Source organism: Notolepis coatsorum (genome assembly GCF_963971535.1).
Source record: "Notolepis coatsorum genome assembly, chromosome: 1".
In the NCBI taxonomy this organism is placed as follows: Eukaryota; Metazoa; Chordata; class Actinopteri; order Aulopiformes; family Paralepididae; genus Notolepis; species Notolepis coatsorum.
Genome location: NC_140165.1, coordinates 60166322 through 60182695, shown reverse-complemented (window position 1 = coordinate 60182695; position 16374 = coordinate 60166322). Strand labels below are relative to the sequence as shown.

Sequence of the window (16374 nt, the reverse complement as noted above, 5' to 3'; positions counted from 1 at the left end):
CGTGCGGTCATGAGGCGGACCAGCGCTGTAGGAGAAACAGCGCTCCGGAGAAAGATGTGAGTTCACTGTGCACACATGGTTGTTTTGATCTTTTAAGCCATATAAAAAAACGAACAAAGATAGTGCATCCGTAAATAAGTAGCGACAGAGAAGCCAGCTGTGATAATATGAGCAGAGAGCCATGGTGTTTTGAAAAACCAAGATGGGTTTTATCTACAGGGAATGAAAAACAAACGGGCCGGTGAAGGAAGGCAGTGTTCTAAGGGGTTAATTCCACTTTATCTGGTCTGTAATATAAGGGTTGTTTTCCTCGCAAGAGGCGGGAACGCGGGACTGTGAGTCGGGAGAATCTACCTACGTTTTTCAGACCTACCGTCATTTGGCATTCAGTCTATTTTTGACCTGTTCAGTACTTGCATGTTAGTAGATCATCTATTGTCATGTGACCTGCAGACATCATTATGACCTGTTTGGCCGACGAGACTCTAAGAAAGAGGTGTTTTGGTGTTAGGCCTTGAAAAAGGAGGGCAGCGGCCGTTTGTTTGAGTAGCCATTAGGAGCGAGACAAGATGGCCGCAAAAGGGGCCACGAGGGGGATGATACAAGATGGCCGTGAGCCACGAGGAGATAACAACAGATAAAGAACCAGGAAATGACACGTCAACTAAACCACCATAGAGGAGGAGTAGGTCGCCACCTAGTGGTGGAGGGGGGGTAGTGCTGGGGAGTTTTCATTACCCATAGGGGAATATTTAGCACAGAGAGTGGATTATTATTATAATAATAATATTAGATATAGAGTTTAATCATACAATGGATTAAATAAGAATTGCACAGACAGAGGAGGTGCAGTTATTTGAATGGGTTAATTATAGAATAAAGAGGGAAGTCCAGTGGGGCCTTCTCACACCTAATGGATAGGCAGGGTCTTCAGAAGACACGTCACCAGAAGAACTGGCGCGCGCTGGGGGTCAAACTGGGATGAAGAGTTGCGCGGAGTGGGTATCGGAATCTGCAAGTGTCACGCCGGAAGACAACAAACAGGGAACCGCCCTGTAAGATAGATAATAGGTGTGGAGAAGGTGGTAGACTAATAGCAAAACAAGGGAAGTCGAATGTACAGACGACTGCCGGTGTTGTGTTTCTGCTTTCAAGGGGGGAATGACACCGACAGCGATGGAGATGACCAGGAGACAGACTGGAGGAGGAGGAAGCAGCAGGGGCCAGGCACCGCAGCCTGGTACACAGATGATCCACGACGAGAGGGAGGAGACGGCGGCGGTGGAGGAGCAGATGTGGAGAGGACAGCCAGAGACACTGAGCAGTAGCAGACCAGGGGAGACATTTTTGCCTAGGGGACCGCGCCCTGGGAGGGGGACCAGCTCAGGAAAGGAGCCGTCACTGAAAGGGGCCCTTGCCCTAGAAGACGGGACCGGCCCAAGATGGGAGGTGTACTGTAAGAGAGGGAAGGGAGCGCTCTGATTTGGACGTGGGGTACCTAATAGGGGGGCCGAAGGGTTTTAGGTGTGTCGTCTGAAAAGTTGCAATCTGTGTTTTTCTCTGTCTCTCTCTCTCTCTCTCCTCCATGACCGTTGTTTATCCTTTCTGGTTTGGGTGTGATGCGGGTAATGGAAAACAAAAGGAAAAACAGCAGACGGCGGGGCCCTAATTGTTATGAGTCTATTTTTGTGTATAATTAATTGAAAAACCAAGGAGTCGGTTGATTCTGAAGGTTGATTAAGAATCAAAGGGGGGAATGAAGGATTTGGGGTGCTTTTTCAATGTATGTGATGTATAGATTGGGGGGAGTGACCACAGCTAAAACGGTGCCGGGTCAGAGAGGTCGAAGTGCATGCGGACGGTGGAAGCAGGAGACGGTGGTTCAGTAGTGAGGCACACTGCCAGCGAGAGAATGTTTGTTGACATTCCTTGTGGGAACATCTGAGATTAGAGTGTACTGTAGGCCCAGAGCAGGAGGGAGAGAGGTTCATCTGAATGAAAGTTTAATGGTGTTAAAGGTTAACGCAGTTGTCATGACAACATGACAACCAGAAAGGGGTGGGCTATCATAGTTATGACGAAGATCCTATAAAGCTGACAGTGGTTCCGGGTAGGGCAGACTAGAATCAGACCAAGAGCGAGTAGGACTAAAATCTGACTGAGACTAGGAGGGAAGGAACCAGGAGAGACTCTTCCTCCTCCACCACGGAGGGGGGGGGGAAGGGAGAATGCCACATCATCATTACAGTAGCTTCGGCTAACGCGAGGAGGGTTAGGCTAACGAACAGGCCTGAACACTATTGGACTGAATCACAAAAGGACGATAGACGAACACACTGAAAGATCATTACAATAGAGACAATTTGATAACATCTGACAACATCTGATTATGAGGTTCTGTTTATAGCAATAAAACAACGCTTTTCCTCATAAGGTATCTCACGGTGTCGAATTCTTACGGAGGTGGAGAATTAGTATGGTTTATGGATTGCACTAACAGGGGAGATAAGGATCTTATCAACCGGTATCGGAGACGTCAGGACCATTAAAAGTACACAACGCAGAGGAATTGGATGGAGAGCCAAACAGACGAAGACGTGATACTGGCCAGTTTTATCAGGATCTTACATAGGGGTGGGGGGGGAATCGATACGTAGTAGTATTGCGTGGCGATACTGTATCGATACAGGGACGCCAAGTATCGATATTTAATTATTCATAAAAAGAAATTTAATTAAAAAAAAATTGTATAAGGAAGTTGCATTGTTAATTTCAATACCTGTGCATTCAGTTAAGTTGGAATATGACTGTAATACAAACAGTTCAGTTTGTCAGGTACATGCAACACATCTGTCTGCTTGAGAAAATACCATGTTCTGCAATAAAAATGATTGAAGTGAGATGAACAGACTGAACTTTATTTTATTAGATAAAACATGTTGACAAAGTTTTACTTTGCAGTTGAAAAAAGGTAATAAATTAAATTTGATAAAAAATACAAATAAAAAAAAATCGCAGCGTATCGCGATATATTTAGTATCGTGATACGATCGTATCGTGACGCAAGTATCGCGATAGCATCGTATCGTGAGGTCTCTGGTGATTCCCTAGTCTGTACTCTGTCTGTACTCTGTCTGTACTCTGTGTACTCTGTCTGTACTCTGTCTGTACTCTGTCTGTACTCTGTGTACTCTGTCTGTACTCTGTCTGTACTCTGTCTGTACTCTGTGTACTCTGTGTGTACTCTGTGTACTCTGTCTGTACTCTGTGTGTACTCTGTGTGTACTCTGTCTGTACTCTGTCTGTACTCTGTGTACTATGTGTGTACTCTGTCTGTACTCTGTGTACTCTGTGTGTACTCTGTCTGTACTCTGTGTGTACTCTGTGTACTCTGTGTGTACTCTGTCTGTACTCTGTCTGTACTCTGTGTGTACTCTGTCTGTACTCTGTGTGTACTCTGTGTGTACTCTGTCTGTACTCTGTCTGTACTCTGTGTGTACTCTGTGTACTCTGTGTACTCTGTCTGTACTCTGTCTGTACTCTGTGTACTCTGTCTGTACTCTGTGTACTCTGTGTGTACTCTGTGTGTACTCTGTGTGTACTCTGTGTACTCTGTGTGTACTCTGTGTGTACTCTGTGTACTCTGTCTGTACTCTGTTTGTACTCTGTCTGTACTCTGTGTGTACTCTGTGTGTACTCTGTCTGTACTCTGTGTGTACTCTGTGTACTCTGTCTGTACTCTGTGTACTCTGTCTGTACTCTGTCTGTACTCTGTGTACTCTGTCTGTACTCTGTGTGTACTCTGTGTGTACTCTGTGTGTACTCTGTCTGTACTCTGTCTGTACTCTGTGTACTCTGTCTGTACTCTGTCTGTACTCTGTGTGTACTCTCTGTACTCTGTGTGTACTCTGTGTGTACTCTGTCTGTACTCTGTCTGTACTCTGTCTGTACTCTGTGTGTACTCTCTGTACTCTGTGTGTACTCTGTCTGTACTCTGTGTGTACTCTGTCTGTACTCTCTGTACTCTGTGTACTCTGTGTGTACTCTCTGTACTCTGTGTGTACTCTGTGTGTACTCTGTCTGTACTCTCTGTACTCTGTGTGTACTCTGTGTGTACTCTGTGTGTACTCTGTCTGTACTCTGTCTGTACTCAAGTCAAGAGTTTTATTTGTCACGGCATACAAGTATACAGTGAAATGCCGGGGGGTCTTGCCCGCAACAATTGTGCAATAATACAATAATGCCATAATACAATAATAAGAATCCAATAGGATGAGAATAAGACATTTGTGCAATAATACAAGTAATAAGAATAAAGACATATCAGGTATATGTACATGAAGTTTACAAAAAGCATGGTAAGACATGCTAAGGTCCTGCGATAGTGCAATACACTGTTAGCTACGGATGAGGCACTGGGTCTTATGTACGCTACTATACAATGCTATACTATACAGTCTACAGTTATACTATGTTTCCTTATGCTAGCTTGCTATATCCATCTATTACTATACAAGAACCACTCCCGACTGAGTACACTCTCTGTACTCAGTCTGTACTCAGTCTGTACTCTGAGTCAGAACACAGAACTTGGAATCGACAAGGAAAGCGTGTGATTGGTGGATCCCTGGCTGAGGACCAGAATGTAAACACAAGGTTTACACACGGCAGGGCTTCATCCTAACTCATTAGGAGCCTTGCTCAGGGGTAAGGGCAGCAGGATGGACCCATGTCTTGGTGTGGGGGGGAGAAAAGCCTCCTGCTGGGGTTCCAACCTACAACCTTCTGGCTGTGAGGCCACACTGCTAACCACTGCACCGCTGCACTGTGTAACCTGTCCCACCTGCTAACAGAGCACTCCTCCAGCATGGCCGCCTGTCGGACAACGTGGTTAAGCAGGGGGATATGGAGTAACCTGTCCCACCTGCTAACAGAGCACTCCTCCAGCATGGCCGCCTGTAACCACTTCCCAAAGAAAATGCCAAATGTCTGTGCAGCGGTAGAGCCGGTAAAGAAGCATATTACTGTTCCTCTGTGGCTTGTTTACAAGATCCAGTAATAATAAGACAACACTTTATCAAAGTGTGTTGATACATTTCTCACATAGCAACACATCGCAACTGTTGTCTCTTCCAACATGGAGGACAATGGTTATTCTGAACATGACCTGAGGACCAGGGGTGTCTTCAGTGTATTCATTTAGAACATGTCATGCTTTTGTGTGTGTACACATCTGTGTCAGTGTGTGTGTGTGTGTGTGTGTGTGTGTGTGTGTGTGTGTGTGTGTGTGTATGCTCTGTGAGTGTGTGTGTATGTATGTATGTATGTATGTGTGTGTACTGTATGCATGTATATGTGTGTGTATGTATGTGCGTGTGTGTGTATGTGTGTGTGTATGTAGGTGATTGTGTGTACGTACATGTGTGTTTATGTACATGATGTGTGTATGTACATGTGTGTGTGTGTACATGTGTGTGTACATGTGTGTATGTGTGTATGTACATGTGTGTGTATGTACGTGTGTAACTATGTACATGTGTGTACGTGTGGGTGTGGGTGTGTGTACATGTGTGTGTGTCCTACATGTGTGTGTGTATGTACATGTGTGTGTGTGTGTGTGTGTGTGTGTGTGTGTATGTGTGTGTGTGTGTATATATGTGTGTGTGTGTGTGTGTATATGTGTGTGTGTGTGTGTGTGTATATATGTGTGTGTGTGTGTATATATGTGTGTGTGTGTGTGTGTGTGTGTATATATATGTGTGTGTGTGTGTGTGTGTGTGTGTGTGTGTGTGTGTGTGTGTGTGTGTGTGTGTGTGTGTGTGTGTTCTTACCAGGGCTATAGAGAACCTCTCCTCCAGCTCAGTAGGGTCTGGAATGGGTAGTTTGACAGGAGCAGCTCGCGCCCGAATCACCGCTAACTGGCTCTCCATGCTCTCAACGTTACCCATGACGCTCACACACACATACACACACACACACACACACACACACACACACACGCACACACACACAAGCTCACTCACTCAGTGGTACGGTACTACTACACACTACAGGAGACACAATTTGATAACACACACACGCCCTCTCACACGCCCTCTCACGCAGGCAACTCCCCCTAAACACACACCTGCACAAGGAATTCACACACGCACACACACACACACACACACACACTACCACACTAACCGAATCACGGCACACACCCCTTTCCCCTAGTCTCACACACACACACAAACAATGGCTGCAACAGTCTCTGCAGCCCAGTTGACGGTGTGTCTCGTCTCGTGCAGCTCGTGTTTCCTTGTCTCGCGCCGCGGAGCCACAGCGGCGGCAGACAGACCGTCAGATCACAGAGAGGCGCGTGTGCGTGTTGTCCACCGTGTGTCCACCGTGGCGGGGGCCATTATTATTATTATTATTATTATCGTCTCTCGTCGTCACGTCAATCCGCCTCCATCATCCGCTCGTTCCGTTCATCCCCAGCGTTGTTGCCTCTTCATCCTCCCTCTCTCTCTATTGTCCCCGTCGCTTCTCATCATCTCTTCCGCCGGGGAGGATGGCGGCGCGCGCTCCACAAACAGCCGACACAACACAGAGAGAATCCCCTCGCGCCGGTTCTCCCTCTCTCTATCTCTCTCTCCCCCCCCCCTCTCTCTCTCTCTCTCTCTCTCTATCTCCCCCCCTCTCTCTCTCTCTCTCTCTCTCTCTCTCTATCTCTATCTCCCCCCCTCTCCCCCTCTCTCTCTCTCCCTCTCTCTCTATCCCTCTCTCTCTCTCTCTCTCAGGCTCGCTCGCGCTGTATCATCCTTGGGTCCACGGTACCTCCATGCATGATGGTGATGAAGAGGAAGAAGAAAATGATGCTGGAAGTGAACCGGTGTCCGTGGACCGTGTGTATGTGTGTGTGTGTGTGTGTGTGTGCGTGCGGGGCGCGAGTGTGTGTATTTGTGTGAATGTGAATGTGCGTGTGTATGAGAGAGTGTGAGCCAGCTACTTAACCCGCCCCCCCCCCCCCCCCACACACACACAACTGGGTGACAATGAAAGGGAGAGTTGTGGCTCCCTTTCTATCTCTCTTTCTCTCCACGCTTCTTCTCTTCCTCCACCCCCCTTCTCTCCGGCTCGACCCCCGTCTTTCTCTCTCTGGCCGACACACAATGAGCCTTCTGCCGCTGCGTGCCTCCCACTCCCCTCTCTCTCCCCCCTCCGCTCTCTGTTCCACGGGCCTCTATCGTCAGCGAGAGCAGGGGGGGGGAGCCGGTCCTGGATCTGCTGTTGTTGTGACACTTAGCCTAATGATATGCCAATAATAATAATAATAATAATAATAATAATTATTATTATTATTATTATTATTATAATAATAATAATAATAATAATAATAATAATAATAATAATAATAATAATTATTATTATTATTATTATTATTATTACTAATACTAATAGTTCATATGAATTCATTATTAATCATGTACTTATTAGTATTATTATCATTGTTATGATTATTATTTCAATATACTAATAGTATATTTTTACAAAATATTATATTATTAATAATAATAATTATTGTTGTTTTTATTATTAGTAGTAGTAGTACTCGCAGCAGTAGTATAGTAGTAGGTAGTAGTAGTAGCAGCAGTAGTAGTAGTTAGTAATAATAGTAGTAGTAGTAGTAGAGTAATAGTAGTAGTATCAGTAGTAATAGTAGCAGCAGCAGCAATAATAGTAGTAGTAGTAGTAGTAGTAGAGTAATAGTGGTAGTAATAATAGTAGTAGCAGCAGTAGTAGTAGAGTAGTGGTAGTAGTATTAGTGGTGGTGGTAGTAGTATTAGTAGTGGTGGTGGTAGTAGTATTAGTGGTGGTAGTAGTATTATTAGTGGTGGTAGTGGTAGTAGTACGGCACGGTGGTGTAGTGGTTAACACTGTCGCCCCACAACTAGAAGGTCCAGGGTTCGATTCCCGCTTGCCAGTTACCCAGGTGGGGTATCTCCCAGGCCTTTCTGTGTGGAGTTTGCATGTTCTCCCCGTGCTCGCAAGGGTTTCCCCCCCCGATAAGAGAAACCCAATGGAAAAACATGCACAACAGATCGCTAACGCTGTCGCGTCCCTGACGAAGACGGAGAGGAGCACTTGGATTGGTCCCCGGGGCACGGCCCCCTCGCCGACGCCCCTATCTGCTCCCGGCTGCCCTTGGGGGGAAGGACGACAGGATGGTGCAGACTCAATCGCATTGGCGACCAAACTAATTGCATGTGTGTGTGTTCCTGTGTGTGCCACCCATCGCATGTGTGTCTGTGTGACCGGTGTCGTTTCGCTCTGCGTTGTGTTTCAATTCGACCCCTGTTAAGGGATAGCCCTGAGTGGGAGTTGAACCCCGGCATCACAGACCACTAGACCAAGAGGTGAATTCACTTCTTGGTAATGTGTCTGGACGCCTCTGGGGAGTGAGTTTACTTGCAGTACCGCTTAACGTCCACAGCCACTTCACTACACTGTCCATCGTGACTGTGGATAGACACGCGGTACCTCCGTTACACTCACCCCCCCTAAACTCACTCCACCCAGGGCATCCGGGTCACGGCACCATGTGTGACCGGTGTCGTTTCGCTCTGCGTTGTGTCTCGATTCGACCCCTGTTGTGTTAAGGGATCAGCCTGAGTGGGAGTTGAATCCCGGTCTCCCACGCCGCGGGTGGCATCACAGACCACTAGACCAAGAGGTGAATTCACTTCTTGGTAATGTGTATGGACGCCTCTGGGAGTTTACTTGCAGTACCGTTAACGGCCACAGCCACTTCACTTGTTCACTACACTGTCCATCGTGACTGTGGATAGACACGCGGTACCTCCGTTACATCTGCCTGCATGCCGAATAAAGACTTCTCCAAAATCCAGTTATTATTATTATTATTATTATTATTATTATTATTATTATTATTATTATAGTAGTGGTAGTATTAGTAGTAGTTGTTGTAGTGGTGGTAGTGGTATTAGTAGAAGTATTAGTAGTAGTTGTATTAGTGGTGGTAGTATTAGTAATTGTATTAGTGGTGGTACACAGTAAATTTCTGAGTAAAAACTGAGTAAAATTGTACTCAGTTTGAGTCAAATGTACTCAGTTTGAGTAAAATTTACTCTGCGAAAATTTACTGTGTAGTAGTAGTAGCAGTAGTAGTAGTAGTAGCAGTAGTAACAGTAGTAGTAGTAGCAGTAGTAACAGTAGTAGTAGCAGTAGTAACAGTAGTAGCAGCAGTAGTAACAGTAGTAGTAGCAGCAGCAGTCGTAGTTGTAACTCCTTCAAGCACTGCAGACACAAGTGGTTTCCTTTCGACGGGTTTATTAAAGGCTTGGTCCTCCAATCCACCGTGAAAACTTAAACAGAAACATATACGTTGCGTCAGGTCAACACAAACAATAATATACACGGTAGTAAGAGCAATTGCCAGATTGAGACGACAAGTCAATGAATACAAGTGTGAAAAGCAAAATACAAACAAACATTAATTACCTCGTTGGCTGCATGCTACATATAAAAGGGGTCTTGTTCTTCTGTTCTTGGTAACAGTCTTAGTGGTACACTACACATAGTCGTACACTCTTCGAATCTAGAGAGCCTGTACAACTCGTCTCTGACCTCCTGCTGCTTGCTCGCAGGTGTCTTAATCAGACCCAGCTCAGACCATCCCTGCCGCTTGCTCGCATGTGTCTTAATCAGACCCAAATATAAAAACACAACAGCAGCCTAACGGGACACCATATATGACCAGACGTCAAAAATGAATATATTATAAATTGTAGCAAATTAAATAATAAAGAAAATAAGAAATGAAACATAAATACATTCTCAAATATTACACTTACAAACTGAAATATCATATAATGGCCACAGTTACAGTAGTAGTAGTAGTAGCAGCAGCAGCCGTAGTAGTAGAAATACATTAAGTGGAACAGAGGGTGGAACAGGAAAAAACGAAAATTACGTAACCATTACACCTCAGTTTTTTCCCGTTCCACCCTCTGTGGAATGCAATCAATGTATTTCCCCATTGACCATTTCTAAATCGGCTCGTTTTAGATAAATAAAGCATTAACGTTCCCTTACATTCCATAAGCTTAACAATTCGTACAATGGGAAAATAACTGAATCTGTGCTAGTATCTGTTTCACCCAACACTAGTGCTCCGTGATCATAGCCATTTATCTCTAAAGCTAACCACTATTTGTAAAAGCCACAACCACGTTACCATATTTGTATTTATAATTTAAATCGTATACCGTTATTTCGCTGCATATTAAATCACTGTAAATACTAATGTAAATCATTGTGTCGTTGTACATATTGTGTATAGTTTATAACGTTAGTAGCTAGCTAGTTTGCTAGCCAGCATTCCCGAAACTCCTAACATGCCCCGATTTAAAATGGTTCTCTCCTCTTTGTATACCTTTGTCCTCACAAACAAAGTATTCTGCCAGGGAACTTATGGACACGACAGTAGTAGTAGTTATAAGGTGTTTGAGCTTGTAACGTTAACGTTAGTTAGCTATCGTGGTAGCCCCTTTCGTGACTGTGATGCGCATCACAGTCACGAAAGGGGCTACTATCGTGCTATCAGCCGGCCGTGATGGGGAAAAGGCGACAGCCTAACAGACCAATAGCGGCTGTGTACTGAACAACAGGCTGCCTACTGGTAAGTGTAGTTCTTTTTTTACGACAAATTTAAAACCTTATTTCCTTTGTTTCAACCAAAAATGCTTAAACAATCATGTTAGTGGTAGAAGGGAACTCATTTTGTGCAAAAATGGAAAGCTTGCCAATGTTCATGAGGCAGAATTGTTACAATAGCCGATCATCCATTTTCCCAATGATAAATCCCTATACGGGTGGAACAACCAGTGACGTCAGACTACACATCCCTATATAGACTGTCTCTGGACGGAGAGCAGAGGCAGAGATTTGTTTTATTGCAATGCATCACGGGGCTTCGAGTCTTTACCACAAAAGAGCAGCGAACTGTAATTGACGTGCTTTGTTTGTGTGCTGCGATGTGTGTGTGTGTGACTGTGTGAGAGAGAGAGAGAGAGAGAGAGAGAGAGAGAGAGAGAGAGAGAGAGAGAGAGAGAGAGAGAGAGAGAGAGAGAGAGAGAGAGAGAGAGAGAGAGAGAGAGAGAGAGAGAGAGAGAGAGAGAGAGAGAGAGAGAGAGAGAGAGAGAGAGAGAGAGAGAGAGAGAGAGAGAGAGAGAGAGAGAGAGAGAGAGAGAGAGAGAGAGAGAGAGAGGGAGAGAGAGAGTATAGCTTCATAGCACCCGTATTGAATGGGGGAAGAAAAGGTGAAATTGTTTGTATGAAAGCTTTTCATGTAGGGATCTTGTTGTCCTACAGACCATTTACGTCCGAAAGGAAAAGCGGCCAATTGAAGCACAACGACTAAAAGTAAATCTGGGATCACTATTTTGACAACAAATGTGTCAAAATATTATTTTTGTGAGTCGGCCTTTGTTGTCCAGTCAATAAATCCACCGGACTCATCATAAGAATACATACAAGCCTGAATGAGCTCCATGGGTCTGAATTTGACAACACTTTGAAAAGTGCCTTCTGCGCTGTTTAGAAACACAAGATCGCGGTAAACTTTCACCGCAGCATCACCGTGAGGCGTGAGCGTGATCATAATAATCATCCAGGTTTTAAGCCGCCTTTGTCCCAATTTCTCTCTGCGGCGTGGAACAGATGGATGGATGGTTATGGCATTCTGGACCGCTAGAGTACTACTGCCTCCTGGTGGATATCAGGACGTATTACACCAACAGAATGAACAGCCTGGGATTGTGTCCATAGCGGACGTTTTATGAGGCGCGCTCCTTTTCCCAGCGCCGCGCCTCGCGTTTTAGCGCTCTCGGCGGCAGCGTTTTTGGGCGGAGCGCTCCCAGCGCCTAAAGTTGAAACTAGTTCAACTTTTGGAGAGGAGCGCCGCTCATCAAGGTAACTCTTTTCGACCGACCAATCAACATCGGGCAAGTGGGGGAGCCGCGGCAGTCGCGAGACTCAGGAAAACGCTCTGAGCTTTTTTTTTTTTGCTTTTCAAAGCGGTCCGCCTTGAAAAAAAACGTCCGCTAAGGACACAAGCCCTAATAGTGTATTTCTATTCTGTGTTGAATCTAGAGGTTGTATGTATGGTTGTAACTAACTGTAACCAGTGGTGCAGTCGTGGTCACACGCGGTTACACGCCGTGTTACTAGATGATCAGTACGCGCGCACAAAGATGCGCTCTATCCATTCGTTGTGCGCTAAGTACGCGCGTGCGTGGCGTGTTACCAGTTCCCATATTACGACTGCACCACTGACTGTAACTGTCCTCTACTGCTCCCATGACTGCATATATATCTGTGTCCACTGGAGGGCGCTATAGGCGGAGCTTCTACTGTCTACGCCAGGTTGGGAGTATATAAGCCTTGGTTCCCTCCTTCTCTTTCTTCTTCCCACACATGCCGACGCCGGAGGCTTGTATGCTTTCTACAACGGAGTTCGGCGATTCATTTCTGGTCATGTGACATGTACGCCCAATCGTGGGACCGCAAGTGTCTACACTGGTTAAGCTTAGGCGCTCTTTCGAAGTTGGTTATGGTTAGAGTTTGTCTTAGAGCATGGCGATAGATTCTTTCGACGGTTAAGCTTAGGCACTCTTTCGAAGTTGGTTAAGGTTAGAGTTTGTCTTAGAGCATGGCGATAGAACGCCAGGTGCTTTGCAGGCTGTTCGACGCGGAAATGGGCAAGTGGCCAATCAGATTCGCAAATCGCCGAACTCCGTTGTAGAAAGCATGGACGCCTCCCGGAGAGGAGATCACATGAGCTGCTGTGTTATGAGTCAATGTGAATGAATAAACCGCTGCCAGCAGAGCAAGGCCAAAGATAGAAACCATGCCTCTTGTACATATTATTGTCGCCCCATAGCCAATTCTGTTAACATTCTGGTGTGGCAAATAGCCTTGTCTGTGATACAGTATCTGTACACACTCTATTCAGGTATTATCAGATATTATTCAGGTTGAAAATGAATGAATGAATGAATGAAAAACTTTATTTAACAGATTGCAGAATGGGTACAATACAGTACGGCTCAATACACACAATTGTTAAGGGGATGCAGACCAGAGAAAGACGTTTGTCTTGTTTACATCAGGGTCCCCCATTTTCAATTCATATTGACACTTATGACATACACAACATACATGACATTTATGGCATAGGGACATACAGGTATTTAGTACTATTTAGTATTTAGTATAGTATTAGGTACTATTCACTATATTATATATATATATATATATATATATATATATATATATATATATATATATATATATATATATATATATATATATTATATATATATATAATGTAAAGTACAGGTAAGTAAAACGAAACATAGAATGTAGCACATGATTTACATATCAACATTTAATAAAACAACAAAAGGTAACTTCATTAAAAAGAATGACTATAAGAACTTATAAGTGAAAGAATAATATAACTGACCCAGATGTCATTCTAGCCAATAGAATACCTTCTTACTGAAAAATACATGCATTAGTATGGACTGTAGGTGGCAGTAGCAAGGCTTAGACACAAGAGGGCGCAATAAACCAATAAATGGAACAGCTCCTCTCAATACAGATTTCCCTCTTCCTCCTATAAAATCCCTCCTTCCTTCTCATACCCTCCTCTTTCCTTCCAGCATCACTTCCTTCCAAAATCACAGATATATAAGTAATAGAATAGTAATGGTAATATTAAATAGATAGATAGATAGATAGATAGATAGATAGATAGATAGATAGATAGATAGATAGATAGATAGATAGATAGATAGATAGATAGATAGATAGATAGATAGATAGATAGATAGATAGATATACACACACAAACAGACAGACAAACGTATATATATATAGACAGACAGGTGGCAGTTGCTGTCTCCCTCTCAGCCTTCCTACTGTCTCAAAAAGAACCTTCTCTCCTGTGTCTCCTCTACTGTGTCTCCCTCTCAGCCTTCCTACTGTCTCAATAAAGAACATTCTCTCCTGTGTCTCCTCTACTCTGTCTCCCTCTCAGCCTTCCTACTGTCTCAATAAAGAACCTTCTCTCCTGTGTCTCTCCTACGCTGTCTCTCTCTCAGCTTTCTTACTGTCTCAATAAAGAACCTTCTCTCCTGTGTCTCTCCTACGCTGTCTCTCTCTCAGCCTTCCTACTGTCTCAATAAATAACCTTCTCTCCTGTGTCTCCTCTACTCTGTCTCCCTCTCAGCCTTCCTACTGTCTCAATAAAGAACCTTCTCTCCTGTGTCTCCTCTACTCTGTCTCCCTCTCAGCCTTCCTACTGTCTCAATAAAGAACCTTCTCTCCTGTGTCTCCTCTACTCTGTCTCTCTCTCAGCCTTCCTACGGTCTCAATAAAGAACCTTCTCTCCTGTGTCTCTCCTACGCTGTCTCTCTCAGCCTTCCTACTGTCTCAATAAAGAACCTTCTCTCCTGTGTCTCCTCTACTCTGTCTCCCTCTCAGCCTTCCTACTGTCTCAATAAAGAACCTTCTCTCCTGTGTCTCCTCTACTCTGTCTCCCTCTCAGCCTTCCTACTGTCTCAATAAAGAACCTTCTCTCCTGTGTCTCTCCTACGCTGTCTCTCTCTCAGCTTTCTTACTGTCTCAATAAAAAACCTTCTCTCCTGTGTCTCTCCTACGCTGTCTCTCTCTCAGCCTTCCTACTGTCTCAATAAATAACCTTCTCTCCTGTGTCTCCTCTACTCTGTCTCCCTCTCAGCCTTCCTACTGTCTCAATAAAGAACCTTCTCTCCTGTGTCTCCTCTACTCTGTCTCCCTCTCAGCCTTCCTACTGTCTCAATAAAGAACCTTCTCTCCTGTGTCTCCTCTACTCTGTCTCTCTCTCAGCCTTCCTACGGTCTCAATAAAGAACCTTCTCTCCTGTGTCTCTCCTACGCTGTCTCTCTCAGCCTTCCTACTGTCTCAATAAAGAACCTTCTCTCCTGTGTCTCCTCTACTCTGTCTCCCTCTCAGCCTTCTTATTGTCTCAATAAAGAACCTTCTCTCCTGTGTCTCTCCTACGCTGTCTCTCTCTCAGCCTTCCTACTGTCTCAATAAAGAACCCTCTCTCCTGTGTCTCCTACTCTGTCTCCCTCTCAGCCTTCCTACTGTCTCAATAAAGAACCTTCTCTCCTGTGTCTCTCCTACTCTGTCTCTCTCTCTCAGCCTTCCTACTGTCTCAATAAAGAACCTTCTCTCCTGTGTCTCCTCTACTCTGTCTCCCTCTCAGCCTTCTTATTGTCTCAATAAAGAAACGTCTCTCCTGTGTGTCTCCTACTCTGTCTCCCCCTCAGCCTTCTTATTGTCTCAATAAAGAACCTTCTCTCCTGTGTCTCTCCTACTCTGTCTCCCTCTCAGCCTTCTTATTGTCTCAATAAAGAAACGTCTCTCCTGTGTGTCTCCTACGCTGTCTCTCTCTCAGCCTTCCTACTGTCTCAATAAAGAACCTTCTCTCCTGTGTCTCCTCTACTCTGTCTCCCTCTCAGCCGTCTTATTGTCTCAATAAAGAACCTTCTCTCCTGTGTATCCTACTCTGTCTCTCTCTCAGCCTTCTTATTGTCTCAATAAAGAACCTTCTCTCCTGTGTCTCTCCTACTCTGTCTCCCTCTCAGCCTTCTTATTGTCTCAATAAAGAAACGTCTCTCCTGTGTGTCTCCTACGCTGTCTCTCTCTCAGCCTTCCTACTGTCTCAATAAAGAACCTTCTCTCCTGTGTCTCCTACTCTGTCTCTCTCTCAGCCTTCCTACTGTCTCAATAAAGAACCTTCTCTCCTGTGTCTCCTACTCTGTCTCTCTCTCAGCCTTCCTACTGTCTCAATACATTTACATTTTACATTTAGTCATTTAGCTGACGCTTTTATCCAAAGCGACTTACAAGTTCTGTACGACAAGACAGCAAGAAGGGTACAACTCTATCAACTGAGTAACAATGTTCATCAAAGTGTTGCGTGTTACAGTGTAGGTTAGTTTATTAGGACAAGTGCATGACAGTAAGGTTAGTCAAGGTTAGATTTTTTTTTTTTTTTTTATCATTTCAGATAATGGTTGAAGAAGTGAATCTTTAGTCGACGGCGAAAGATTGGACGGGATTCGGCTGTCCTAACTGGGATGGGTAGTTCATTCCACCATTGTGGGGCAAGGACTGAGAATAGGCGGCTTCTCTTTGATGACCCTCCGGGAGCTTGGATAGGAGAAGGTCTGAGGCGGCCAGAAGATGCAGAGCGTAGCGGTCTTGAGGGTGTGTAGTTAGAGACCATTGACCGGAGGTAGGCGGGAGCGGTTC

General features: G+C 44.7%; 2 protein-coding genes across 2 annotated transcripts in view; one reads left to right on the top strand and one right to left on the bottom strand.

Annotated features, from left to right (window-relative positions):
* Window positions 1–5948, bottom strand: part of fmnl2b (formin-like 2b) — a gene marked incomplete at both ends in the record, with an annotated part of 121091 nt that extends 115143 nt beyond the window's left edge. The window contains one exon of the mRNA XM_084325317.1: window positions 5832–5948. Coding sequence (XP_084181443.1) covers window positions 5832–5948 — 117 coding nt within the window. The remainder of the gene's footprint in view (window positions 1–5831) is intronic.
* Window positions 5949–6833: 885 nt separating this feature from the next.
* cdk5r2a (cyclin dependent kinase 5, regulatory subunit 2a (p39)) overlaps window positions 6834–16374 on the top strand; it is a gene marked incomplete at both ends in the record, with an annotated part of 19054 nt that continues 9513 nt past the window's right edge. Inside the window, one exon of the mRNA XM_084321962.1 lies at window positions 6834–6894. Coding sequence (XP_084178088.1) covers window positions 6834–6894 — 61 coding nt within the window. The remainder of the gene's footprint in view (window positions 6895–16374) is intronic.